This window comes from Microcaecilia unicolor, chromosome 5 (genome assembly GCF_901765095.1).
Source record: "Microcaecilia unicolor chromosome 5, aMicUni1.1, whole genome shotgun sequence".
NCBI classification, from domain to species: domain Eukaryota; kingdom Metazoa; phylum Chordata; class Amphibia; order Gymnophiona; family Siphonopidae; genus Microcaecilia; species Microcaecilia unicolor.
In genome coordinates, this window is record NC_044035.1 from 248923823 (window position 1) to 248944587 (window position 20765).

The 20765-nt window shown below is 42.8% G+C and overlaps 1 protein-coding gene across 4 annotated transcripts in view; it reads left to right on the forward strand.

The window, feature by feature from the left end:
• The window catches only part of GPA33 (glycoprotein A33), an 85019-nt gene that overhangs the window by 29898 nt on the left and 34356 nt on the right, over positions 1–20765 (forward strand). For all 4 annotated transcript variants that reach the window (XM_030203958.1, XM_030203959.1, XM_030203960.1 and 1 more), the window contains exons 2-3: positions 9320–9471; positions 18000–18216. In XM_030203958.1, the coding sequence (XP_030059818.1) occupies positions 9320–9471; positions 18000–18216 (369 nt within the window). The remainder of the gene's footprint in view (positions 1–9319; positions 9472–17999; positions 18217–20765) is intronic.

Genomic DNA, 20765 nt, shown 5'->3' on the forward strand with positions numbered 1-20765 from the left:
AGCTGTTTGAGACAACCGATGGAGCCAAAGCTTTTCTGCAAACGCTAACGCCGTTGTAAGCACAATCACCTGGAGCGGTGGACGATAAGTATGGTAATTCTGGATGGTGGTGGTTGCATGAGAAGGGACTTTGCAGCTCTCACAGTATTCTTTCTTTAATGTTTGTTCTTTTTGTAAAAAAGAAGCTTGCTGTCCATTTCTGAAAAACCATATGGGATGGTGTATGGGGTATCTTAGATTTGAAACAGTATGACTGCCCAATAGTTTGCTGATAACAGTTGTTTTTTGGATATTGGATGCTTGTAATGGGGTGACTTCAGTTGGATGTATAGGATCTGAGTTATGTTGAATTTGAATCCCTGAGGGGTATAAAAGGGGAATTGAAGGGTAATTGCTTTGGGTGAGACCTGAGTGACTCGGATGGAGGGAGGTAGGGAAATGCTCAGAGGATGCATGATGCGAGTGTGTGGGGCATGGATGATGTTTTGGAGGATGAAAAAGTAGAGACATGCACTAGTTATCTCTGACTGGGTGGTGGGCAATGATAGCCTAGCCTTCTTGATTAGCAGAGGGGGACCGGGGTAGTGCTTCTCCTACGGGGCCTACTTAGTGGGGGATGGTGGAGTTGGGAACTTCAAACGAAGGGAGGGAAGGGGAAGTGCAAGCGGTCGGGGGGGAGTTTGGTTGGGTTAGGGGGGGGAGATGTTTCATTTGTTATGTTTTGTTTATTTATTTTTTTTCTTGCTTTAATTTTTGTGATGGTTTTATTGCCCGGGTGGCTCCCCCAGTCTGTGGGGCGGTGCAGGCACACTGGAGTAGAGTGGGAGAAGTGGGGGGCTGGAAGGGTTATTGCTGGGGTAGCCCTGAGGCCTATTTTAAAGGGTTGGATATTTGGAATTACTTGCATTCTATTCCTCCATGACTACCCTCAAATTAATATAATGGAATGTGAATGGGGTTTCTTCACCCATAAAAAGACAAAAAATTATGCAGGCCTTAAATCGGCTGAGGGCAGACATAGTTTTTTTACAGGAGACTCATCTGCCCACTTCAGAACACCTTAAATTTAAGAAATGGTGGGTGGCAGACTTGGTGGAAGCACCGGCGATAAACTGTAAGGCAGGACTGCTGATCCTATTCCGGAGGGGACTGGAAGTTCAAAAGATGCAAATTTGGAGAGATCCCAAGGGTCGTTTTCTAATTGCCAGGGTGATATTGGATAAGCAAGAAGTACTTTTATGTAATGTTTATGGTCCCAACAACTATGATAGTAGCTTTATACATACCCTTACTCGTAGATTGCTAGAAATGCCAGATATACAGTGGGGGAAATAAGTATTTGATCCCTTGCTGATTTTGTAAGTTTGCCCACTGACAAAGACATGAGCAGCCCATAATTGAAGGGTAGGTTATTGGTAACAGTGAGAGATAGCACATCACAAATTAAATCCGGAAAATCACATTGTGGAAAGTATATGAATTTATTTGCATTCTGCAGAGGGAAATAAGTATTTAATCCCTCTGGCAAACAAGACCTAATACTTGGTGGCAAAACCCTTGTTGGCAAGCACAGCGGTCAGACGTCTTCTGTAGTTGATGATGAGGTTTGCACACATGTCAGGAGGAATTTTGGTCCACTCCTCTTTGCAGATCATCTCTAAATCATTAAGAGTTCTGGGCTGTCGCTTGGCAACTCGCAGCTTCAGCTCCCTCCATAAGTTTTCAATGGGATTAAGGTCTGGTGACTGGCTAGGCCACTCCATGACCCTAATGTGCTTCTTCCTGAGCCACTCCTTTGTTGCCTTGGCTGTATGTTTTGGGTCATTGTCGTGCTGGAAGACCCAGCCACGACCCATTTTTAAGGCCCTGGCGGAGGGAAGGAGGTTGTCACTCAGAATTGTACGGTACATGGCCCCATCCATTCTCCCATTGATGCGGTGAAGTAGTCCTGTGCCCTTAGCAGAGAAACACCCCCAAAACATAACATTTCCACCTCCATGCTTGACAGTGGGGACGGTGTTCTTTGGGTCATAGGCAGCATTTCTCTTCCTCCAAACACGGCGAGTTGAGTTCATGCCAAAGAGCTCAATTTTTGTCTCATCTGACCACAGCACCTTCTCCCAATCACTCTCGGCATCATCCAGGTGTTCACTGGCAAACTTCAGACGGGCCGTCACATGTGCCTTCCGGAGCAGGGGACCTTGCGGGCACTGCAGGATTGCAATCCGTTATGTCGTAATGTGTTACCAATGGTTTTCGTGGTGACAGTGGTCCCAGCTGCCTTGAGATCATTGACAAGTTCCCCCCTTGTAGTTGTAGGCTGATTTCTAACCTTCCTCATGATCAAGGATACCCCACGAGGTGAGATTTTGCGTGGAGCCCCAGATCTTTGTCGATTGACAGTCATTTTGTACTTCTTCCATTTTCTTACTATGGCACCAACAGTTGTCTCCTTCTCGCCCAGCGTCTTACTGATGGTTTTGTAGCCCATTCCAGCCTTGTGCAGGTGTATGATCTTGTCCCTGACATCCTTAGACAGCTCCTTGCTCTTGGCCATTTTGTAGAGGTTAGAGTCTGACTGATTCACTGAGTCTGTGGACAGGTGTCTTTCATACAGGTGACCATTGCCGACAGCTGTCTGTCATGCAGGTAACGAGTTGATTTGGAGCATCTACCTGGTCTGTAGGGGCCAGATCTCTTACTGGTTGGTGGGGGATCAAATACTTATTTCCCTCTGCAGAATGCAAATAAATTCATATACTTTCCACAATGTGATTTTCCGGATTTAATTTGTGATGTGCTATCTCTCACTGTTACCAATAACCTACCCTTCAATTATGGGCTGCTCATGTCTTTGTCAGTGGGCAAACTTACAAAATCAGCAAGGGATCAAATACTTATTTCCCCTACTGTACCTATACTGATGGGAGGGGATTTCAATTTAGTTCATAACCCAACTGTGGATAGTTCTTCAGGAACCCGGAGGGCGGGAAATTCTAATAAGGGTATTCCATTAATCTGCACTATGCTACATGTGCTAGATGTGTGGCGCACGTTACACCCCATGGAGAAGGATTTCACCCACCTTTCGAGAGCCCATGGAACTCAGTCACGGATTAACTATTGGTTAATATCAACATCCTTGTTCTCGAAGGTAAAAGAGGCTAGGATTGGGGCTTATAGTGTGTTGGACCATGCATGGGTGTGGTGCACACTTGCAATAGGTTCAGCGGAGACAAGGGCATTTAGGTGGAGGTTTCCATTGCAATTGTATTGGGATGCTGAGTTCCGAGACTACTTGTTAAAAAAATGGGCTGAGTATCAGGAAGATAATGCTGCACACAGGAACAACCCAGTCCTTTTCTGGGAGACGGCTAAGGCAGTGTTGCGCGGAGAAATTATAGCATACATGGCGTTTAAAAAGAAGGCAAGAGACCGGGAAATTTTGAGGCTAGAGAAGCAATTGATTAAGGAGCGGATTCTTTATGGGAAATACCAGTCGGAAGATAGGCGGAGTGCTTTGATGGCTGTACAGACCTCATTGGGGGAGTTACTTCATGCGTGGGCGGTTAAATCCATGCAATATTTTAAGTACCAGTTATATAGGCATGGGAACAAATCTGGGAAGCTAATGGCCCGACTGGTTCGAGGAGCTAGAGGTTCATCTAGGATATCTCAAATTGATAGAGGGGATGGTGTGTTAGTGAGAGAAGACTCGGAAATTTTGGATGTTTTCTTGAAATACTATAAACAGTTATATGCAACTTCAGAGGGGGAGTTATTGGAGGGTGATACCTACTTGCATAGTGTAGATCTTCCTTGTGTGCATGATAAAGACCGTAGAATGCTTGATGCAGACATAACAGAGGACGAGGTGGCGTTAGCCATACAGCAGAGCACTGTGGGTAAGGCACCGGGGCCAGATGGCCTGAGAGCTGAATTTTATAAGCTCCTTTCATCATCTCTTGTACCACTACTACATTCGGTGTTTACGCAATTTATTTGTGATGGGGCTCTCCCTTCATCACTCCAGGTGGCTCAGATTAGTCTGCTGCTGAAGCCTGGGAAGGATCCTACGAAACCGTCTTCATATAGACCCATATCCTTATTAAATACTGAGGCTAAGTTGTTTGCCAAGGTGTTGGCGAATAGGCTGTCACGGGTTCTGCCCTCGGTGATAGCCGATCCACAGGCGGGATTTGTCAGGGGTAGAACCATCGTGAAAAATGTAAGGAAGATCATGATATCTCTGGAACAAGTAGAACGCACACAGACACCATCCCTTGTGGTTAGCTTCGACGCTGAAAAAGCTTTCGACCGGGTGAGTTGGGGATTTATGTTTGCGGTCCTGCGGAAATATGGAGTGGGAGAGTTTTTTCTTCAGGCTGTACAAGTACTTTATACGTCTCCATTAGCCATGATTGGCTTGAACGGGGGGTTCACGCCCCCCTTTGCGATTCACAGGGGTACACGTCAGGGGTGTCCTCTTTCTCCCTTGCTTTTTGTTCTTTCACTTGACCCTCTGGTGAGGGAAGTGGTGAGTAATCCAGAAATAAAAGGGGTGCAGGTTGGGAGTCAAGAATTCAAATTGTCTGCATTTGCAGATGACCTGCTGATTCATATTGTTGAGCCCCAAGGTTCGTTAACAACTTTAATGGAGATCTTTCGGGAGTATGGGGAATTTTCAGGTTTTAAGCTCAATCTGGACAAGTCTTTGGCACTACCCACATGCGAGTCTGTACGACGAAAATGGGTGGGTGGATTTCCTTTAAAATGGGGGACTAATTCGTTTAGATATTTAGGTATTCAACTCTGTACAAGAACATCATGGATGTATAGGTGTAATGTTGAGAGGTTGCTGAATTCCATGAGAGACTGGCTGCAGAAGAGGATACATTTACCACTCTCACTTCATGGCCGAATACAGCTCTTCAATATGGTTCTTTTTCCAAGATGGTTGTATGTACTCCAGGTCTTACCGCTGCGGTTATTGAAGCGGGATCTGGGTGTGATGAGAGGATTGTTATCTAAATTTTGTTGGGCGGGGAAAAAGCCCAAAATGACCTTTAGATACCTCTTAGGAGCTTGGAAGCATGGTGGTTTTGGATTGCCAGATCTGAGAGCGTATAATCACGCATGTCTAATGCGGCATCTAGGAGACTGGTATTTGAATGAACAGACTTTTACACCAGTAGAGCTTGAAAGAGAATACTATGCACCTTGGCATATTAACTATTTGATGCAGGAGGTAGGTAAACAGCTGCCCAAAGAGTTGAGAAGTAGCATAGTATTGCAATCGGTGCGAGAGGCCTGGAGATATTTAGTCCCGCTATTGGGGGGGGGGGGGGGGACCCTGGGGTATCGGACCAATTACCCATTCGGGGTAACAAACAGTTTCCCCCAGGACAAGATAATGCTAGTTTTCGACGATGGGCTAATGGGGGGTTAACTCTTTTTAGGCATGTATTAGATGAGGAGGGTAGACTATTTAGTTGGGCGCAATTTCAAAGTCAGTTGGGAGTAGAACAGAGAGATGTGCTAGCCTATTTACAATTACAGCATTATTATAAATCTTTGGATAGGAGAGCATTAGGGACCCGGATGGGAACCTGTTTAGATGAATTTTTTGGGCAGTTTTCTGAGAGGGGACTGTCGATTTCGTCTCTCCATAAGGAGGTGCAAAAACGGGTAGTGAGTCGGTCCAGAGCGGCGATTTTACGTCATTGGAATCAGGATTTAGGGGAACATCTGACGGAGATCGATCTCTCAGTTTTGGTTCGGAAGATCCCCGAGGTGTCTACTAGTGCAGAGTTGAGAGAGTGCCAATATAGGGTCTTACACCGAGCATATATGACACAGGAGCAGTTATTTAGATTTGGAGGAGTGGAGACACCGGTATGCCCCAAATGTAAACAAGGAAATAATTCATTTTATCATGCTTTTTGGGACTGTCCAGAGGTTAAATTGTTTTGGGCAGAAATCTTGAACTATGTGGGGGGTCTCTGGAAACGCCCTCTGCCGATGGTGCCTGCTGGAGTGTTGCTAGATAAATATGAGAAGTTTGGGGTAACTAAACGGGAAACAATATTGTTTATACGGAAAGCAATAGTGGTAGGGAAGTGGATTATCTTGAGAGAATGGATTGGAACTGAGAGCCCCTCATTTTGGGCTTGGAGGAATCGTTTGCATGTATTGTTGTTATTGGAGAAACGAGAGATGTGGGGTACACCAAAGAGGAAAAAACAATTCTTGTTGATTTGGGACCCATATTTGCAATCACTCCCGCATAGAGCGAGGAGCCTCATTCTAAATACGATTTAAGATTGACCTTTTGTTCAGGGTAATAGACTATGAGTAAATAGGATAAAGGAGTTCTTGTCAGGGTGCCTGTGCTGAACCATGGGGGAAAGGGGGGAGCACCGGGTGGAATAAGGAAAGGAGAAAGAAGCACGGAGGGAAGGTAGGAGGGGGGGGACCAAAAAGAGTTTTTTTTTTTTTTAGGGTGGGTTCAGTGTGTGAGAGGTGCTATAGGGAGGGGGTTGGGGATAATGGGGATTGTTTGTTCTTTCTCACCGCCTTTGAGGGCTATCAGATCACAAGCTCCCAAGGGCATTGCTGAGGGGAATTCTTCTTTTTCTTCTGTGTATGGGAGCGAGGGAGGGAGTTGGGAGTTATAGGGTTTCAATGGTAGGCATTTATTGGTAGGCATCGAGACTGTATTATCTCTAGATATGTGATGTGAAATGATATTCCCGTGTATATAATTGTTGTTCTATGAGTTGGATGAAGGGGGTGGTTTGGGGGAAGGAGGAGGGGTTAGGGGAGGGGATGGAAGGGAAAGGGGGAGGGGGAAGGGAGTTTGAAGAATGTAGTAGATTGGTCTGGAATAGATTTGGGTTGTTACGTCACAATGCTGTTATTTGTGCACAAAACTGTATTGTTTTGATTTGTGTGAAAACTCAATAAACCGTTTAAACATAAAGCCGCAAACAATCGCTAAACTCAAGGAAGTGATGAAGATGATCCAGGACAGTCTGCCACAGGGACCGATCGACAGGGCTATTAAGAACTTCCTAAAACAACTGAAGGCCTATGCTAAAGCTGAGAGTGGACATTGAGCATTCACAGTGACTGTAAAATTCTGACACATTAATTGTATTGTTTAAATGATGTTATTTTACTGTGTTTTAGCTCAAACATTTTTAACACACAAAAAATCACTAAAAATGTCAGTAACATCAACATAGCTTAAGATAATTACATGTTGTTTAATAGTAATACATAAGAATGATGACTAAATAAGTGTTTAAAATTTTTCATTGAAATTCAAAGTGGTTGCTGAGAAAATGACAAACAAATCTAGGGGGGGTTACTTTTTTTTTGCCGCACCCTGTACATGAGAAATTGTGCCATACTCACGCGGAGCCCAAATTCCACCTTTGTGAAAGCCCTCCTTTAAAGGATGTGCCATTGCATTTAGGCATAATTTTACAGAGCAGCACTTGGCCAGAAAGTAGTCATTTATCACTTATGCACATACAGTCTCCGCCTAAATCTATAAACTTGCATGCCCAATTGTATGCTAGCGCACATAATTACATTTAATAATTAGCTGCTAATTGGTACTAACAATTAGCTTTAATTGAGGTTAAGTGGTGCTAATTGACAATAATTAGCAGTTATGTGTGTAACTGCCCTTTTGCTATTCTATAAATTGCGCACACAAAATCTATTGCATGCAACTGCAAGAGGGGTGTGAGCCTGGGAGGGGCATGGGTGTGCCTAGCCCTTAATGCATGTGAGCTCTAAAACAGTGTTTCCGAAGTCTGTCCTGGAGTACCCCTTGCCAGTCAGGTTTTCAGGATATCCACAATGAATATGCATGAAAGAGATTTGCATATAATGGTGGCAGTGTATGCAAATCAAGTTCGTGCAACCCTTAGTTGATACTCCAGTGCCTAAAACTACACGCATCCATTTACACCAACAAAAACCTAGCGTACTGGGCCATATTCTATATGCGTAGGTTTATGCGTACTAGGCCATATTCTATAACTATGTGCGTAAATTTGGGCACGCCCATGGAATGCCCATTTCCCTGCCCATAGCTATGCCCCTTTTGAACTGCGCACATTAGAATTTAGGCGCAGTTCATTACAGGATATGCTTAGTGACTTATGCGCATAAATTCTAATTATTGCCAATTAGTGCTCATTATTGCTTGTTAAATGCTGTTAAGAATACTGATTAGCTTGTTAAGTCAATTAAGTTACGCATGTTGTTATAGAATAGGCTGGACTTCGGTGGATCTCTAGGCGCACTATATAGAATTTGGCAGTTAACTTGGATTGTCCCAGCATCTGACTTTAGGTGACCTTTGGAAAATTACCCCCCTATGGAGGAGATTCTATATATGGTGCCTAGAAAATTGGCGCTGAAATCAGTGCTGACTAAGCATATTCTATAATTGGCACCTAGATTTAGGCACCGATTATAGAATATGCTTAGTTGATATTTCATTGACTAAATCTGCATGCATCCATTTACATCATGTAAAACATGGCGTAAATCCTGGCGCATAGATTTAAGCACACTAGGCCATATTCTATAACTAGGTGCCTACATTTCAGAACGCCCATGATACACCCATTCCCCGCCCACAACCACCCCCCTTTGTGCCTGTGCATGTTAGAAGTTCAGCGCACATCATTACAGAATACGCTTAGCGAGTTGTGCGCCTAAATTCTAATCAGTGCCAATTAGTGCTAATTATTGCTTAAGTGCTGATATCAGTGCTCATTAGCTTGTTAAGCCAATTAAGTTACTCGTGGTGTCATAGAATTAATGCCAATTTTGGCACCTAAAATCTAAGTGCACTATATAGAAACTGGGGGTATGTATCCACATATGTGTATAAATGACTGGCATAACGGCATTTATGCACATTTTTACTGACCTTCTTGACGACTGACCCTCCTTAATCTTTTGGTGGAGATTGTGGCTTTTCAAATTTGTGCTCTAATTTATACATAGAAATCGGAGATTACTACTACTACTACTACTACTATTAAACATTTCTATAGCGCTACTAGACTTACGCAGCTGGAGATCTGGAGAAATATTCTCTTTGTCTGCTTTCTGGGTTCTGCATGGTGCATCCTGGTCCTTGCCTTGAGATTATGGCTTAGAGCTACTCTGAGATATGGTTTGATGGAACCTGTTAGTTGTCCTCTCAGGTACTAAGAGAGTACATGGCATGGAGCAATAATGACTGATTTTTAAACTGCTAACCTTTGGGTGCTTTTGTTTTCCTCTTTAGTGCTGGCAGCTACTTTTGCCATTCATGTGAAAACCCCTCCGATCATTGAAACAGAGCGAAAACAAAATGCAACTCTACAATGTAGCTTTGAAACAACTACAACGGATAGGAATTCAGCTAACATTCAGTGGAAGAAAATTCGTCCCAGTCAGGTAAATTATGAAGTCTAGTCTAACCAGTGAGGAATAGAGGAATCATTTGGAAAACTGTGGTGCAAAAGGATGAGGTTAAATATTCTGGATGAAGATCTTACAAGCAATTGGTGATTGAGGCTGTTGGGGTATGGAAATATCTGATCCCTGTTTTTAGAAAGGAATATGTATACAATATGTCTGAATAGGGATGTGTTTTCACTTAATTTTGTTTGCGAAACAAAAGAAACATGGATGAAATTTTTTTCATTTTCATTTTGTTTCTAAATATCAGCAGTCAGTGCCTTCCCTAGCCCCTCCCATGCTAAAAAAAATTCTGATGCTTTTAAAATTATAAACAAGCCTAATTGTATCGCTCCATGGTGCGACCGCACCTGGAGTATTGTGTTCAGTACTGGTCTCCGTATCTCAAAAAAGATATAGTAGAATTGGAAAAGGTACAGCGAAGGGCGACGAAAATGATAGTGGGGATGGGACGACTTTCCTATGAAGAGAGGCTGAGAAGGCTAGGGCTTTTCAGCTTGGAGAAGAGACGGCTGAGGGGAGATATGATAGAAGTGTATAAAATAATGAGTGGAATGGATCGGGTGGATGTGAAGCGACTGTTCACGCTATCCAAAAATAATAGGACTAGAGGGCATGAGTTGAAGCTACAGTGTGGTAAATTTAAAACGAATCGGAGAAAATTTTTCTTCACCCAACGTGTAATTAGACTCTGGAATTCGTTGCCGGAGAACGTGGTACGGGCGGTTAGCTTGACGGAATTTAAAAAGGGGTTAGATAGATTCCTAAAGGACAAGTCCATAGACCGCTATTAAATGGACTTGGAAAAATTCCGCATTTTTAGGTATAACTTGTCTGGAATGTTTTTACGTTTGGGGAGCGTGCCAGGTGCCCTTGACCTGGATTGGCCACTGTCGGTGACAGGATGCTGGGCTAGATGGACCTTTGGTCTTTCCCAGTATGGCACTACTTATGTACTTATGTAATAGTCTTGGTTGTGGTTCCCCCAGACCTCTCCAGGCTCCAATCCCATATCTTATCCCATGTTTGGAATCTTCACTGATCTCTTATGAGGAAAGGCTTAAGAGGTTAGGGCTCTTCAGCTTGGAGAAGAGACAGATGAGGTGGGATATGATAGAGGCTTACAAAATCCTGAGTGGAGTAGAACAGGTAAACGTGAATCAATTATTTGCACTTTCAAAAAGTACCAAGACTAGGGGACAGTAATGAATAGGAGAAAATATTTTTTCACTCAACAAATAGTTAAGCTCTAGAATTTGTTGCAGGAAGATATGATAACAGCAGTTAGCATATCTGGATATAAAAAGAAGTTTGGACAAGTTCCTGGAGGAAAAGTCCATAATCTACTATTAACATAGATATGGGGAAAACCAATACTTATCCCTGGGATTGGTAGCATAGAATCCTGCTGCTCTTTGGGATTCTGCCAGGTACTTAGATGCAGGAAGCAGGATACTTGTCTAGATGGACCATCAGTCTGACCCAGTATGGCTAATTTTAGGTTCCTGTGGTATTTGAAAATGGCAAGGCTAACCTGAGGCTAGCACCGCCTACAAATTTTACAGTACCGCAAAATGACACTTTTCATGCCATTTTGCTGTATGGCAAAAAGAAGATGGTGCTATTTTCAAATATACTGGAACAACAGGGCAGAGGCAGCTGCCCTTAAAGATCCCAAGGATGAAGTAACATATGTGACAGGGGCCCAGTGTGATCTGGGGAGTCTATGGCCAAACTGAGGGGGACAGGAAGCCTGCTTCTATCAATAAAACAATTTGAAACATTGCATATATCAACCCATGCAAGTTGAAAAATGTGAAAAAAATCATCGTACTAACATTTCAAACTATCCTGTTTGTAGATCTCATATTCATCACCTTAGAAATGTCAGTAACGAATCTGTGGAAATAGCCACATCTTTAATTTCTTCCGAAAGATGTTATGACTTCTCTCATAACATAATGTCATTGGCAATATATTCCATTCACAGAGTTCATCTTTTCAAAGTCCACTGTCTAGTGACCGATAATTTGCAATCCCTAACTAGAGAGGTGTTGTAGCCGTCTTAGTCCACTCTTAAAGGTTATCAATTGAAATCAAACAAAATAAAACATGGAAAAGAAAATAAGATGATACCTTTTTTATTGGACATTAAATGTATTAAGTTATGTCCAATAAAAAAGGTATCATCTTATTTTCAATCCCTAACTGAAGGAATGGTTAACAACATTTTGTACTCAGATCTTAAAGGTCTTGCTTTCCTATATACAAAACCATTATTACAAATATACTCTGGTTCTAATCCCCACTGGCTTATTATGATGCATAAATGTAATTTTTAATTCCACTGGGATCAGTGAAGCTCAACTAATAAAGATGTGGCCCTATCCCATTGTTTGTTCCTTTTATAATTTTGGCAGCCGTATTCTGGACCACAGCAAACTGACACAATTTCATTTTGAGAGGCCCAAATATGTGGTAGTCTAATGGAGAGGTTTTGTCAGCTTAAAACACCTGCCTCAAATGTTCCTCTCCTTGGTAAGGTTTAATTTGCCTAACCTATCGTAAATTCAAGAAAGACTTTAACCAGAATATTTACTTGAGTTTTGATAGATAAATCAGTGTCTATAATAACTGCCAGGCTATGAACACAAGTGTCTAAGGGGGGTAAAGTTATTAAGGTGCGATAAAAGGCAAGCTTTGATTGTACTTTGGTTTACCATGGGAGTCACCAACCTGTGGTTTCTCTGATTCCCGTGGTAAAAGTCTAACGCTGCCTGTGATCCACCTTGCATGCAGTGTTAGTCCATTGGCTTGGGATTGCTCCTGCCCATAGATCTTTTTTGGGGCTGGATGGGAGTCTGATGGGAGGGCTGGTGTGCAGGGGAAGGAGAATTGCAAATCGGGGGGGGGGGGGGGGGGGGAGGGAACTTGATTAGGGGGGGTTGGGGATAGTGATCGAGGGATGAGGTGATCATCAGATAGGGGTAGATGAAACACTGTGGGTCCTGTTAGATGCAGCCCAGGACCATCAGGCCACACTTTGAGTCTTTTGGCTGGGATTATTTTACTGTCATTTTAGGGCTATAATGCAACTTCTGCTATGCACCAGGAGGCTAGGGCTATTCAGCTTGGAGAAGAGATGGCTGAGGGGAGACATGATAGAGGTATATAAAATAATGAGTGGAGTGGAACAGGTGGATGTGAAGTGTCTGTTCACGCTTTCCAAAAATACTAGGACTAGGGGGCATGCGATTAAACTACAGTGTAGTAAATTTAAAACAAATCGGAGAAAATATTTCTTCACCCAACGTGTAATTAAGCTCTGGAATTCATTGCCGGAAAATGTGGTGAAGGAGGTTAGCTTAGAAAGAGTTTAAAAAGGGGTTGGATGGTTTCCTAAAGGACAAGTCCATAAACCGCTACTAAACGGACTTGGAAAAATCCAAAATCCCAGGAATAACATGTATAGAATGTTTGTACTTTTGGGATGCTTGCCAGGTGCCCTTGGCCTGGATTGGCCGCTGTTGTGGACAAGATGCTGGGCTCGATGGACCCTTGGTCTTTTCCCAGTATGGCATTACTTATGTACTTATGTACTTCAAGTCATGTTAAAGCATTTACATAGTAATGAGCTGCTTTATGTATATTTGTTAGGGCTGCATGTCACACAATCAATTGCGCAATTAAAATTTTTAATCACGGTTAATTGTGCAATTATGGTCAGGGCATACCCAGTTGTTAATGGGGAGCATAGGGATGGATTGGGGGGGTACAGGGATGGGACTGGGGGCATGCATATCCTCTCCCTCCCCACCCCCCACATTAGATATCATACTTTTGCTGGTGTGGATGCTGAAGCCAGTCAAAGAAATCCTTCTGCTGCTTCAGGAGTGAGGAAGTCAGCGTGGTGCCTCCAGCCGCCGATGCCACCACTCCCCAAGCATGCTCAGTTTATGCATGAACTGAGCATGCTTGGGGAGTGCAAGCGATGGTGGCTGAAGGCACCCCACTGACTTCCTCACTCCTGAGGCAGTACAAGGACAAAGGGTGTGACTCAGGCAACGGATTTCTTCGGCAGGCGGGGCTTCAGCTACCTCATCAGTCATTGAACAGGTACCATAGCTTTGGAGGAGGCCTGAACCCATTCTGTCTTTCATGTGTCCCCTGTGCCTTCACCTATTCTCTCATGTGTCCACTGTGCCTTCACCTATTCTCTCATGTGCCCACTGCGCCTTCACCCATTCTTTCTTTCATGTGCCCCCTGTGCCTTCACCTATTCTCTCTCTCTCTCTCATGTGCCCACTGTGCCTTCACCCATTCTCTCTCTCTCTCTCTCTCTCATGTGCCCACTGTGCCTTCACCCATTCTCTCTCTCTCTCTCATGTGCCCCCCATGCCTTCATCCATTCTCTGTCATGTGCTCCCGTGCCTTCACCCATTCTCTCTCTCTATCATGTGTCCCCTGTGCCTTCACATATTCTCTCTCTCTCTTTCTCTCATGTGCTCCCGTGCCTTCACCCATTCTCTCTCTCTCTCTCTCTATCATGTGTCCCCTTGTGCCTTCACCCATTCTCTCTCTCATGTGCCCCCCTGTGCCTTCACCCATTCTTTCTCTCTCTCTCTCTCTCTCATGTGCCCCCTATGCCTTCACCCATTCTCTCTCTCCATATGCCCTCTGTGCTGTCACTCATGCCTCCCTGTTCCTTCACCCATTCTCTCTCTCTCTCTCTCTCTCTCTCTCTCTCTTTCTCTCTCTCAAATGTGCATCCCCTCCTACATTCTCCCTAAATTCCCCTACTCCTGCCCGTGTTCTCTCTCAATTCCCTCCCTCCCTCTCTGGCTTGCTTGCTTGCTCACCTGTCATCTCTCCCAGACTGATGGCAGCTCTCTCCTCCCCATTTACCTTGTTATTTGTAGTAAGCCTTTGCCCAGCAGCGTATTGAAATGCTGCCTGGGCTAGGATCAGGCCTTTCCTTCTGACCCGGCGCGCCCCCCTTCTGAAAACAGGCAGTTGCATCAAAAGAAAAGGCCCAGTGTAGGTTGAGACAGCGTTTCAATACGCTACTGCTACAGGGTAAAGATTTACTGCAATAATAAGGTAAACTGGGAGGGGAAGGGAGAGGAGAGCCAAGGCGTTCCATGTAGGGAGGAAGAGATGCCGCAGCAGGTGTGCGCACGGGGAAGGGAGAGCGGTTAATCAGTAATCGCAATTAATAATTAACACAATTGCAACCTTAAAAGCAATTAACATGCAGCCCTAATATTTGCATCTCATTATCATGATTTAGCATACAGTTAGGTCAAGAAACCCTGTGTTACAGCTCTTGAAATCATGTTAAGGGGCTAGTAACGTGGGTTATTGTCTAATGGACTAAATGGACTAAATTTCCAATTATTAGTGACTAATTTATAAAACAGTTCACAAACCAATTAAAGACTACCCCTGATATTCACATAAAGGACAATTTTACTAGTAGAATCCCATGATCTGCAAGATCAAAAGTCGTAGATATATCATCATGAATCAGCAAAGGTGCAGTCCCCTTATATCTCGACAACCTTAATTTCTCCAAAATTGCTACTACTACTGATTCTGTACTGTATAATTTGGCCTAACCAAAAGTATCCATAAAAAAGCTGTAATGGTTTAGTGACTATAGCTTCTAAAAGTTTTGATACAAACAATAAATTTAATTTGCACAGTTTAATATGTCTCCCATACTATCCTTAAGCAAAGGTTTAATCAAAATCTTTTGAAAGGCACTGACCATTGAATCATATGTTCTGGCAATTCTCTTAGGGCCCCTTTTACTAAGCCGTGTAGGCGCTTACGCGCACCCAACACATGCTAAAATGGACTTACCGCCTGACTACCGCGTGGCTCTTGCGGTAATTTCATTTTTGTCGCATAGGTCATTACCGCCCAAATTGTTTACCGCTACGTCTCAGACCCAAAATGGACGTGCAACAATTTTGATTTTGCCACACATCCATTTTTTTGGGGGGGGGGGGGGAGGCCTTTTTTACAGGTGTGCTGAAAAATGATTCTGCGCGCATACAAAAGCCGCACCTACACTACCAGAGGCCATTTTTTAGCACGCCTTTGTAAAAGGACCTCTTAATAACCAAGCTGGACACATGCTCACAATTTCCATGTGCCAAGTATTCATGTCCTCATCTGATACTGGGGCAAATCATAACCATGCATTATCAGCTTGAACCCACCAGGTGTTCAGTAACCTTTTCATGACCTTCCTCCTTCTCAATAATCACAGATGAGTCTCCTCATGCCCAACCAGACTCACAGCGCCATCTCTGCCTTCTTACATTTCCTTCTCATTAATACTTTTTGCTTAAGGGTCACAAGTTTTGACTCAAAAAAAGCTGCCAAATGATCCACAAATAGCATGAAATCCAACACCACCTCTGGCCCACTTAACAACCATTTCCCCATCCAGTCTATTGGAAGGATTGGTTTGTATGCAATTGAATGAGTATTTAATGAAATATGATGTTTTGCATTATTCCCAGTCGGGATTTAGAACTTTTCACAGTACAGAGTCATTGCTGGTGTCTATTTCAGACAAAGCTAGGTCTCTGTTATGTAAAAATTATAAAGCAATCATTTTTCCGTTTGATCTTTCATCTGCTTTTGATCTGGTGGATCATGATATTTTATTGTTGGGATTACAGATAAAGTTTTGAATTGATTTAGGGGGGTTTTGTCCACCAGATCATACAAAGTAAAGCAGAATGGAGCTTTTTCAAAGAGCTGGTGAAATCCGTGAGGGGTTCCACAGGGATCACCTCTTTCACCAACACTACGTTAGGTTGATTACTAGCAGATAAAGGATATTTCATTCATAGCTATGCAGATGATATTACCATCCTTTTTCCAAATTTAGACTCACTGGATTGTATATCTACATCTATTCAGTGTTTTATGTCTGTAAATTGGCACTTGGATGTTAAATTATAAACTCAGGCTAAATTCTGAGAAAATTAAGTGTTTCCTTTTGGATAATAATCTCTCTATATAAAAAGCAACACCAACGTTCTATGAAGCCTCCAGCCGGAAGTGTGAAGGGGGCGAGATATCTGGTTTCCCTATGAGTGTCTGCCCCGCCCTCTCTGTAACACAGTCAGTGAAGGAAAACAGCAGAGCATGAAATCAAATCGCTGGCTCTGTAACAGTGAAGGACTCAGAGGGGGGAGGGGAGAGAGGCCAGAGGGCAGGGACACACACACTCCCACATGCACACAAAAGAAAACATTGCTAGCCCCCGTTTCATTTGCATCAGAAACGGGGCTTTTTTACTAGTCTAATAATAAATCATATTATTGTAGACCAAGTTAAATATTCTTTTTCTCCTTTTATTAAAATATTGGGAATTCTTTTAGATCAATCTCTTTTGCTAGAACCACAAGTTAATTTCATGGTTTATTTATTTTACTGTGCTTATATCCCACAATTTCCCACCTCTGGCAGGATCAATGTGGCTTACAAAAATTGAATAACAAACAGACAGGGTACAATAAACAGAAAGGGGTAAACAGGACAGTAAGTTAGAGAAAAATAGATGGGTCAGTCCAGGATAGCAGGGTCAGTCCATACTGGTGGCTTCCTGAGATTAACGAGGGCGAACAGGATCTTTGGGGTAGGCTTGCTCAGATAAGCAGGTCTTAAGCAATTTCCTAAAAACCAGGTAATCCTGAACCATTCTCACTGATTTTGGCAGGGTATTCCACAAGTGAGTGCTGACGTAGGTAAAGGTGGAAGCATACATGGCCGTATACTTCAGCCTAGAGCACGTAGGATAATGGAGGGTTAGGTATGTACGGGCAGTCCTGAGTGAGTTTCTAGGAGGGAGGTGGACAAGGGCGTCCATGTATGCTGGGGCTGCTCCATAAAGTATCTTGTGGACTAGGGAACAGATTTTAAAATGTATATGCTCTTGCAAAGGAAGCCAATGTAATTTCTCACGGAGCGGACTGGAACTGGTGAACTTGGAGACACCATAGATGAGTCGTGCTGCTGTGTTTTGGACGGTTTGTAGCTTCTTTAAGAGTACGCCAGTGCACCCTGTGTAGATGCCATTGCAGTAATCTAGTCGGCTCAAGACTAAGGATCTGACTAGATCACAGAAAACTTCTCTGGGGAAATACGGTTTCACATGCCTTAGCTTCCAGAGAGAGGTTGAGAGGGTATGTTCCAGCAGCGTTAGGTTCTGATCTACTATGACACCTAGTATTTGAAGGCTTTCAGAGATGGGCTTTCAGAGATGGTTTAGAGTTCCTTCTTTCTCATGAGGAATTTGAGAAGAATTAGAAAATTTTTCAAAATTGAATTTAAGTTATTCAAGCTTTACTTCTGTCAAAATTAGATTATTGTAACCTGATTTTTTTTAGGGACTTCAAGGTATAATCTTCAACATTTACAACAATTGAAAATACTGCAGTCAGATTGATTTATTCCTTACAAAAATATTATTTTTGTTCCAGGAAGAAGTGATCAGCCATTACTTTGATGCCCTTCCCATCACTACAGGAGAAAGTTACAATGGTCGAGTAGCATTTGTTGGAAATGTGAATGCCAACGATGCCACCATAACCATCAGCAAACTGACAATGGAGGATAATGGCACATACCAGTGTGAACTCACAATTCCTATGGACCGCAAGGGCAATACATTTTCCAATGTGGACCTTCTTATTCTAGGTATTGGATTAAATGCTCTCTCTTTTTTCTCTCTGCTATTTCTTTAACATCTTTCCTATCAATAGACAGGGTATGCCCTGTTTTCTAAAGCTGTATCAAGAGATTTGTTTGGACCTTTCCTCTTCATCTGGTGGCTGGCAGATGACAGATCTCAGTGCAAGAAAAAAAAAGGGGGGGGGGGGGGTCCACAGCTTCCACAAAAGAAGCAAGTACAAACCAAGGGCTGAAAGCTGAACAAAATCCAAATGGCCAACACAAACAATGAGTAAGAGCATCCAAAATGTTTATTCACAAAAAGTCAACTAACACAAAAGACCCTACCCAGGCCGTGTTTCGGCAACAGGCCTTCTTCAGGGGTCAATATGTTGGAAATTAAACATCATCTCAGAGAGTATGAAACCCATAAAAATGCAGGAGCATAACACACTTTTCAGTGCACTAAATAATTTTTGGACTGGCTTTCAAAGGTTAAAACCTTCTTTCTCAAGTCAGGACAGTTGATTGAACAATGTCATCTCTCAGGGGCTTTAGAGAACAGGGTGTACCCCTGTCTATTGATAGGAAAGATGTTGAATATGATAATTGCACAGTACATATATTGAATATTATTTTGAGTTTGACACGGCAGAAAACATCACATGTTATTTCTAGAACACTATTGAGTTTTCATATTCAGTTGTTTGGAAGCAAAGTTTTTTTAATGACCTATGATTAAGAGAGTTCCAACCATTGAGTGGTGATTGCCGCCATTGTAATTATTTTATACTGAGGCCTTTTTTCTCCATTTTTTTGATTATGTATTGATAACACTTATTGATGTACAGTAGAACTTTGTTATAAGGGACATCTGAAGACTGATAAAAATTGTCCCTTATTATCTGAGGTTCCTTATATCCAAACTGTACATTAATGAACTTGTTTACTCAGAGCTCACAGCCTACTGTTGTTAACAATAAAATGTACAGTACATGTAAATGCAAAGAAAGTTTAACAACATTTACATGTCAGTTAAAATAGTCCGATAGAGATATTTGTTTAAGACAGTCAGTTCACTCGTAGTGCAACTGTGGTGTCAGTCGCTTATCTACATGGTTCAATTAAGCCTTGGGACTGTGTAAAATGGTCTTTTATAACGGAAGTCCATAATCAAACTGAAATACACGGGATGGTCTATTTTCTCAGCTGGGACTAAAACTTTAGTCCACTATATCTGAGTGTCCCTTATATCAGGGTCCCTTTTAATGAAGTTCTACTGTATGTACTCTTCCGTTATCAGTTCCTGAATGTGAATGTCTGAATTTGAGAACCTTTGGTGTACTGAGGATTTTTGAGTTTGGGATTTTCTATAGATTTCACTTGATCTCCTGTGTTACATTTGTTGGTTAAGAAAGTAATCTGGACTCCTTGTTAAAATGTTTCCTTGTTGAATTCATGGATTTACAATCCCAAATCCTTGTGTGAAATTCAACATCACTATTACTATTGAGTGGTGGGCTTGGAACAAGGAGACTCAGGTTCAAATCCCACAGCAGCCCCTTGTGGCTTTGGGCTAGTTTCTTAACCCTCTGTCTGATGTACGATGCTGGGCAGTTCTGGCAGCAATGCTAGTCCAAATCCCAGGGCAGCAGCAATATAATGGTACTTCACACTGTGCAGGAGAAGGCAATGGCAATCCACTCTTGCAACATACCAAGAATACCTCAAGGGGGGAGGGGTGTCTTTCAATGTGTGGTCACCAGGAGTCAGTTCAGTTCAAGGGCATTTCTGAATCTGGATTATACCACCAGAAACGTTTACCAAGCTAACTCCATGTCTTGAGTGATCCAATTCATAAAGGTTGTGAAACCATCTCTAAGAAAGTAAAGGCTGCAGTTAGCCCCTTTGCCTGAAAACTTCTAGTAACCTTGTCATTCAGGGTTCGGGTCATGACCAGGGGGTGTTGTTAGTTAACAAAACTGTTGTAAAAAAAAAAAAAAAAAAATGTATGAAACCAAAACAAATCAGATTGAAAAAAAAAAAACCTGCAAAGGAGAAATTAAAAACTTTTTTTTGTCTGACAACCCCTAGTGGGCTGACCATATTTTTCTTTCTCTGTGAAGATTTATTTATTTTATATTTGTACCCTGCGCTTTCCCACTCATAGCAGGTTCAATGTGGCTTACATATTATATACAGGTACTTATTTGTACCTGGGGCAATGGAGAGTTAAGTGACTTGCCCAGAGTCACAAGGAGCTGCCTGTGCCTGCAGTGGGAATCGAACCAAGTTCCCCAGGACCAAAGTCCACCACACTAACCACTAGGCCACTCCTCCACTAATGCATTTTTGTTTAGATCTTGTGTCCTCCTGGCTCCTTTACAGGCCCCTTTTAGTTTTTAGAGTAAAGTGACAGGATGGCTCCACGTCATCTGAACGGCAAACCCAATCCTGGGTTCCCCCCTCCCCCACCATGTTGCTATGAAATCTAGTCCCTGCTTTTCAGTGGAAACCGGAACTACAGGTCCATCGATACATTGGGCATAAAACCAGGACTGGCTCAGGCTGTCCTG